The sequence below is a fragment of the Colobus angolensis genome, unplaced genomic scaffold (assembly GCF_000951035.1).
Source record: "Colobus angolensis palliatus isolate OR3802 unplaced genomic scaffold, Cang.pa_1.0 Scaffold603, whole genome shotgun sequence".
Lineage (NCBI taxonomy): Eukaryota > Metazoa > Chordata > Mammalia > Primates > Cercopithecidae > Colobus > Colobus angolensis.
Genome location: NW_012119633.1, coordinates 175,137 through 183,552, shown reverse-complemented (window position 1 = coordinate 183,552; position 8,416 = coordinate 175,137). Strand labels below are relative to the sequence as shown.

The following is an 8,416-nucleotide window of genomic DNA, read 5'->3' as shown; positions in this document are numbered from 1 at the left end:
ATGTTAGCTAGGCTGGTCTCAAACTCCTGACCTCAGGTGATCCACCTGCCTCGGCCTCCCAAAGTGCTGGGATTACAGGTGTGAGCCTCTGCTCCCAGCCACCTCTTTCTTCTAAAGACACTTGTGATTATGTTGCACCCACCAGGATAATCTCCCAATCTCAAGATCAATACATTAATCACCACTGTAAAATCCTTCTTGCCAAGCATGGTAATATATTCACAGGAACCAGAGATTAAAATGTGAACATCTTAATGGGAGAGTGTATTTTTCAGCCTACCATAGTCGTCTTTTTGGACATTCCATTATTATTTTCTTGTGTTTTTGATTCATTCACCCTAAGCATACCCATATCTCAATCAGATAGTTATACTAGCCGAATAACATTTTGGGGAGTTTAACCTACTGCTATTTCTTTTGTCTGCTCACTCAAAGTAAGATGTGTTTCCTCATGTGTTGTATAATTTTAGATTATAAACTCATTATCTAGGTATCTGTGGCAATCTCATGTGGCCTTAGTTAGTCTTATTCCACCACAAAGCTTTAGCCATTGCTTCCCCTAAGCGTCCAGGAGTCTACTCATTGACCCAGAGCCACTTCTCATGATATTTTATATTTTACTGACTAAGAGCTTCTTGTATCATATAGTGGTATAATTTCAAACCCCTAACATGTATGAGGGCAGACTACTGATAATATTAATAAATACACAGTGTAGTCTTCCTCCATTCAGGGATCCACCCAAACAAAAATTTTTTTTTTTTTTTTTTTTGCTTGTTTTCTCCCTCTTTTAGTTCATGGATCTCTTTTCTTGGTTACCCTTTAACTGAGGCATAGCTCCTTAATAATCCAGACATTATAAGAAAATATCTCCTTTTCTACTTACTGCCTTGTCTGGATCTTAAGGCCTCTCCTCTCCTTATGTGTGCATTAAAACTTACGCACTTAGATTACTACTGAGATAGGCACACTCCCTAGGGCTTCTGCTGCATTAAGTCATGCTTACTGCTCTAGCTTTCAGTTCCCAGTTGAGTTTTGGCTACGGGAGATTTTGCTTACATTTATTGTAAGTAAAATATCTAGTTTTCCAGAGTCTTCTGTGCTTAATTCCTCTTTAACACTTCTCAGTGGTGATTTCTCTTGGGTGTGTCATACATACATTACCTCTTGAGACTGTTTTGTGTTCTTTGTACGTTAGGTAGGTAGGAGCTGATTTTCAGGGGATAATTGGCTCTTGCTTAGGGACACTTTTGGTTTGGTCACAGTTCTAAGAGATGTCAGCATTATATTATTATCAGTAGCACTTCTACTGTGTCAAGATATTACTAATCTTGCCTCTGAGAGACTTTTAGTACTATGATAGAGAAAATAATACATTATCAAATTTTTTTTTCTGTAATACCAATTATGAAGTGTAAAATACTTAAAAGAAGATATTTTTACCTTAATTTTCAACCCAATTACCCTAATTCTTATTTTCCTGTTCTCTTCCTAGGATGTGTGCAGTGTTTGGTGGAATTTATTGTCTTCGCCATTCAGTACAGTGCCTTGTAGTGGACAAAGAATCCAGAAAGTAAGGATGATATAAGTCACCTTCATATATATGTATATATCCCAAACACAGGTGAAAAATGCTGAAGTCAATTTAAAAAAAAAAGATTCTTCAAAGATCCTCGTTGGTATTAATAACATATCAACTTTGATTAAAAGTAATTTGTGTTTAGGTCCTCCAGAACAAGAATAGTGAGTTCAGAATATAGAAACTAAATTAATTTCCCTGCAATATGCCTATAGCTCCTGGTCATCCAAGCTTGGAAGACAAATCATTTCAGCTGCCAGGGGGTGGGTGATGAGTGATGTTAGTTTTCCTTGTGGCCTTACCTCCTCTAATTGATTTTCATCAGATGACAACAAAGCCCTCTGTTATTGCATTTTTAAAAATGGAATTCACCTAAAGACTCATCAGATTAATCTCTGCTGATAATGCATGTCACTCCAAGAGAAAAGATTTTAATGAGTTTTTTAGGTAGATTGTTGTCATAAACTCTGCTGCCCTCTTATCTGAGGATAATTTTTTTACAATAGTATCAGGCCTATAGGCTGCTTTAGGATTGAAATAAGAATTTACCTGTTCTTTAAAAGAGCTGAACACCGTTTGTTTACTGTGTATTTTATATTTCAGTTATAATCACTGGTCTGAATTACACTGGATAAAATATTCTCTGACTTCTACCTTCTACACTGAAACTTAAATATTTTAGATCCAGTTTTAGAGACTATCTAAATTGCTATGTGTTTTTCTTTTTTGTTACACGTTCTCAACAATCTACTCACCTGTATTTCTTGGATGATTGTTTTTAGGAGTATATAGTTAAATAGTATTTTTGAGGTTATAAAACATTTTAATATTTGCACTGGAAGCTTAAATAATATAAATTTTAAGCTGTTTCTTTCATTTTACAAAAGTTTTGTATCGTCTAAGTGGCATACAATGTCTCTTAACTTCTTATAGACTAATTGTAGTGAAAAACCTAGTATTTTGAGGTATGGTGAAGAAAATCCTCAACTCCAGAAATATGTAATGCTTAGATAGTAAATTTGCTTTAGAAGAGTAATTCTGTAGTATAAGATAACACTGACACACATTTTAAAAGGCTTGTAAAGTACCTTTAGCACTTTTATAGAAGGATAGTACAAAATGAAACGTGATAATTTGCATAGAAAAATTAATCCGTAAAGACCCAGGATGTTAACATCTTGATTCCTGAAGAACTCTATGGAAGTTAAGGAATAGTTGTCTTTAGACTTCTAGAATCATTTTTCTTTGTGCATTCATTTTGCTACAAGAGTATGTTCCTATGACAGAAAGCCAGATAATGAATTGCTTATTTGGTGTTTATTTACTTAGATTCTTTTATCCTTGGGGTCCCATTTCAGTCCCATGTGACATGAATAATTTGCATAGCTCATGTTTTTTTTTTTTTTTTTTTTTTTTTAAAGATATGCTAGTATAGTAATTGCATTTGTTGAACTAAAGGCTACCTTTTCCTTACCTTTGACTTAGTTTTTATGACATGCTGTGAACAGAGGAGCTCTTTTTTATGATCCGGTACAGATTGCAGTTGCAACAGATAGCTGAAAGCTAATGGTCTAGAGACCAAATGAATCTCTAGATTGGTGGTTTTCAAACTTCAGTGTGCCTAAAAATTACCAGGTAATCTTGGCAAAAATGCAGATTTCTGTTCTTCACCCTCAGAAAGTGAAATTGGTTAATATGCTTAGGGGGAATGCAGTAATTTGCAGTTTTAAAGAAAACCCCAAGTGAATCTAGTATAGGAAGTCCTTAGATGACACTGAGAAACACTGGTCTATAAGGTAAAATTGAGGGTTTAGTTAAGGGTACTGTGTTCCGTGGCAAACTGGGATCTCTAGGTCTTAATTCAGTCTAATCCTTATCAATATGAAACTGCCAGATATACCGACAATCAAATGTGAATTTTAATAGCAGGCAGACTGCTTCTAAGAATATCTTCATAGAAAGACATGTCTTGTTTTGTAACTTCTAAGGCATGAGTAAAGGTTGGGTAGCCCTTGAATGAGAGGAGACTTGGATTTCCGTTAGTGCCATGAATGACAGTAGGCAAATCCTTTCCTCTAGACCGAATCCTTTATCTGTAAGATGAATGACATGGACTCTGCAGTAATCTCTGGATCTCCTTCTAGATTTGACATGTTTTGGTTGAGTTATTTAATGCTCTTAGAAAGTACTTGGCTTTTCCTTAATATTTAGAAATAAATTATCTTAAAATATTTTATGTGCTCAAATGTAAGCCGTTCCCTCATAATGCATAATCTTCAGTCCCAGTGAGAAATTTAAAAAAAGTTGAACAACTTGGATGTGCCTGCTTTTATGAATGTAAATTAAATAGCACACAGTCTTCTTGTGCTATTAATTACATTGTTATATTACTAGAACCCCAGTTTTCCAGTGAGCATCATCTTCATGTCCTTGTTTTTTTAGAATGCCATGATTTTGAATTCTGTATATGAATCTCATCCTGGAAAACTTATTCTAAGCTATAACTATTTATTTCTGTAACTTGACAGTTTTAAAAACTTGACCTGTAATCATAATACTACTGTTATCTACAATATTCTCACTATACTAAATTGCTTAAGTGATCTTTAAAAGTTTTAAGAGTCAAGCAATACTTGAATAGTATAAGTTCATATTTATACCTTCAGTAATAATTACCATATTTATATTAAAATTTTCCTCTTTAAACAAATCTAGCAAGTCAAATAGTCTTTATAAATACCTAAAGCTAGCATTGACTGAAGTTGGCTCAAGTCAGTATATCTTTACCAAACACAGCTTTGCCATTCAAAATCAAATATACAAGATATTTTGTTAGGACTTGAAAATAAAGGGAGGGATCGTTTTTTGGGGGAAAAACCTTGACCTTGTATTGGGCCAATCCAACATACATTTCTTTTTAAGGATTCAAGGCTGGCTTAGACAGTTGTTATATTCTAAGTATAATTAGGGTACCAACTAAGGAATCTGCAAAGATTTGCATCTGTCTCCTTATGGTTTTAGTTTGCCTTTATTTTCCTAGTTTTCTATATATAACACTTGACATCCCCTCTCCTGTTTAGGACAGTTAAGAACTACTTATACTTTGAGTCAAAGTTCTGAGTTTATTCTGTGATCCCACAGACAACATCAGAACCCTCTGTCAGTCTCCACTCCCCACTGTCATGTCCCCTCGTGTGATCATTTCATAAGTTCTCTTTAAGAAAAGGCAGGAACTCACTGTCGTATCTCCAGAACCCCCCGACAGGTTCCTAGTAGCCATTATACTCAATAACTTTGACTTAAGTAAATGAATAAAGATTAAAGACTGACTATAACCCTTTTTGTGCTTTTCTTTGCACTGTCCATTTAGGAAAACTGAGAGAGGCATAAGTGATCACAGCATTGAGTTTAATGTGGTAATTATACATCAAAATACTGTACCAACTTTGAGAGAAGAAATAGGGCATTGAGGAGGCACATTAAATCATGGTATATGGAATATGTAACCAAATGCATACCTATTTTCAGCCAGATTTTATTTCTCGCTTTTGTTTGATTGGTTCTGCTTTCTTATTTGGGAGGACGTAGGTATGTATCAGTGGTTCTTTTCTAAACCTTTTCACTAAATTCTAATACTGCATGCTTCCGTTGACTGTTTTTGGAAACACTGAATGTTCTAGTTGAACAGTTTTCTTTTCCTTTGCAGCTATGCTGACCAGGTAAAACTCCTGTAAATTAGATCTGGCCATTTAGTAGTATAGTATTTGATATTTCGGTAGGGTAGAAAATCTTGGACCAGGACCAGATACATCTATAACCAGTAGTTGTAATTAATTACTTCAGCTACTGTTTTCTGTGTGCTTCAGCTGTCTCACTTACTTGCTTTCCTACTATGACTCTCTTGATGTCAGGAATGTATTTTTCTGATATCAGGAATATATATTTTCTGATGTCTATGCCTTTTTTTTTTTTTTTTTTTTCTATTTTTGAGACGGAGTCTCGCTTGTTGGGGTCCGCGTGTTTCCTAAACAAAGGAATGAACACACAAGACAAACATGGCGGCCGCCCCGAATGACACGCTCCCCTTTATTTTATACAGTCGTTTGTGGAATGTTACCAAGTCACAAGACACATTGTTGTTTTCTGACCTTTCCCTGACTTTCTGGATTTTCAAGATGTTTACACATAAACAAGCCCCCAGGGTCTGCTGTTTGCAGCTGGCTTCTATCGGGAACTCCCTGCTTCCTTTGCAAGAGCAGGACTTATCAGGAACGTCTCGTTTGCGAGAGCACGGAGTCCTCTACATTTCCCCTTTCTTTATTTACAAGTTTGAATTTCTTTTAAAACCATCATTACATGTTGGGCTCGCTGGGATTCGGTGTTTGCCCTTTGGCACCGTCTCCAGCAGACTGTGGATTAGGAAGCCCAGGTTGTAAAGTCCTCATAGGTTGAATACAAGCATTTACAGCTCTAAGATCAGTTAATAAGTGCCATTTTTCTTTTTCTTTTCTTTTCTTTTTTTTTTTTCGACCAGGCAAACACAGCAGAATTCCATGCAGAAGTAGTTGGTTCAATATGCCCCTCGGCCAATTGTTCCTTAACTAAATTCTTTAAAGCCTTAAGTTTTTTTTGTTTTTTTTTTTTAATTATACTTTAAGTTCTAGGGTACATGTGCATAACGTGCAGGTTTGTTACATATGTATACTTGTGCAATGTTGGTGTGCTGCACCCATCAACTCGTCAGCACCCATCAATTCATCATTTATATCAGGTATAACTCCCCAATGCAATCCCTCCCCCCTCCCCCCTCCCCATGATAAGCCCAGTGTGTGATGTTCCCCTTCCCGAGTCCAAGTGATCTCATTGTTCAGTTCCCACCTATGAGTGAGAACATGCGGTGTTTGGTTTTCTCTTCTTGTGATAGTTTGCTAAGAATGATGGTTTCTTTAGATAATGGCCACTGTTCCACCCAAACAGGAGTTGTAGTTTTCCACTTCAATTGTAAAGTTTGAGGCTTGTGGACAGTGGCTAAGAGTTTAAAGGATTGTAGCCCATTTTGAACGTCATATTTTTGGCAGCTGAAGAAATACGAAGAATGCTTAAAAAGGCACCAAATTGTTGTAAAAGATCATGGCCCCAAAAGTTAATTATAAAAGAACACTTTTCCTTGTTATCCTTCAGGTCCTACACAGCTCAGGGGCTCGACACTTTGGTAGACTATAGAAGCAGTACCTAGGCCGGATACAGTAACCGATACTTGTTTCTTTTTCCAATGATCAAGCCATTGAGCCAAACATATAATAGATACATCTGCTCCTGTGTTGACTAATCCCTCAAAAAGTATCCTATTAATTTGCAGTGAACATAAAGGTTTTTGATCAGAAACTAAAGTTTCCCAGAAAACAGTTTTCCCAGTACTACCGAAACCTCCTTGACGAGACACATCTTTAGATAGGAAAGGAAAAAAAGGCAATAAAAGCAATTGTGCAATACGTTCCCCTGCCTCTAGGCACATAAGTTGTGAGTCTTGTACCATAATAAGGATTTCATCAGTAAAATCAGGATCAGTAATTCCTGGGACCACCATTAACCCCCACATAGCGCTGCTGCTTCGACCTAGTAAAAGTCCTACATGTCCCTTTGGCAAAGGACCACACATTCTGGTAGCCAACTTATATATTCCTCCATTAGGAGATAAAGTATGAGGTTGGACAATAGCTAGGTCAGCAGCGGCACTCTGCTTAGTGGCAGCATAAAGCTGAGAAACTGGGGTAGGGTAAGATGTCTTTAAGGAGGACTCGAGGTCATTCCTTGATGTTGTAAGCCACTGCTCACTGGGTACTGGGGTAGGCCTGCATTGTAGTTGTTGGGGCCCCAAGCCTGTGGGCCCCGGCTCCCGTTTCCTGAGAGGGGTGACAATACATTCCCACTTTTATCAGTTTTTGAACGGCATTCATTGGTCCAATGTCGACCCTTGCCACATCATTTACACATATCAGATGGTAACCTTTTTTCTTTTAGAGCAGAAGAGCCTAACTTTTTCTGGCATTCCTTTTTAAAATGACCAGGTTTCCCACATTGATAGCATATACCTTGTTTAGAATTGCGTTTTAAAGCCTTTGAAAGTGCCCCAGCAAACAACTGAGCATTGTAAATAGCTCCCTCAATGCCTGCACAAGCCCTAATATACTCATCTAAATTAGCTCCACTGGCCTTTAAAGGTCTTAATAATTTTTGTTGCAGCTTTCATTTCTTTCAAAAATTTAAATTGTAGGGCTGTAAAAGTCACATTCTGGCCACCGTTTGGGAACTGAGCATTGGGGCCGAAAGCAGCCCGTGTTATTGGGAATAGATCTAATTCCTCGAAATCATCCTTTTTCTTCAATTCCTTCTTTTCTCCTACAGGAGGAAAAGGCACAGAGAAAACCTGACCTGACATAGGCAAAGAGGTTGGAGGTGGAGGCAAAGGGAAATCTTTTTAACAGGGAAGGCTCATGGCGGAGAGATAGGAGAAGCAGGAGCAGCGGCACCTTGCAATTTTAACAACTGTTGTAACATCTCTAAAATACGCTGCAAATCAGAATTTCCTTCAGATGAAGGAGGCATTAGCTCTTCTTCCAATTCCTTGTCCTCAGCAACCGGGGCGTAAATATGTTTCTCCCTAGGATCATTCCTCCCTAAAGCTTCAGATGCCTCACCTCCTGTGGCAGTATCGCCATGCTCTGAGTCAGTTTCAAATAACTCTAATGCCTGAGTAATGGAACTACACAAAGTCCACAAAGTCAGAGGCATCATTTGCCCTCGCTGATGAGCTCGACACAGGACTTTAACCACTTG

At 37.4% G+C, this 8,416-nt stretch overlaps 1 protein-coding gene across 1 annotated transcript in view; it reads left to right on the top strand.

The window, feature by feature from the left end:
* The window catches only part of CHM (choroideremia (Rab escort protein 1)), a 191,584-nt gene that overhangs the window by 133,532 nt on the left and 49,636 nt on the right, over positions 1 to 8,416 (top strand). Inside the window, exon 9 of the mRNA XM_011963223.1 lies at positions 1,496 to 1,573. Coding sequence (XP_011818613.1) covers positions 1,496 to 1,573 — 78 coding nt within the window. The remainder of the gene's footprint in view (positions 1 to 1,495; positions 1,574 to 8,416) is intronic.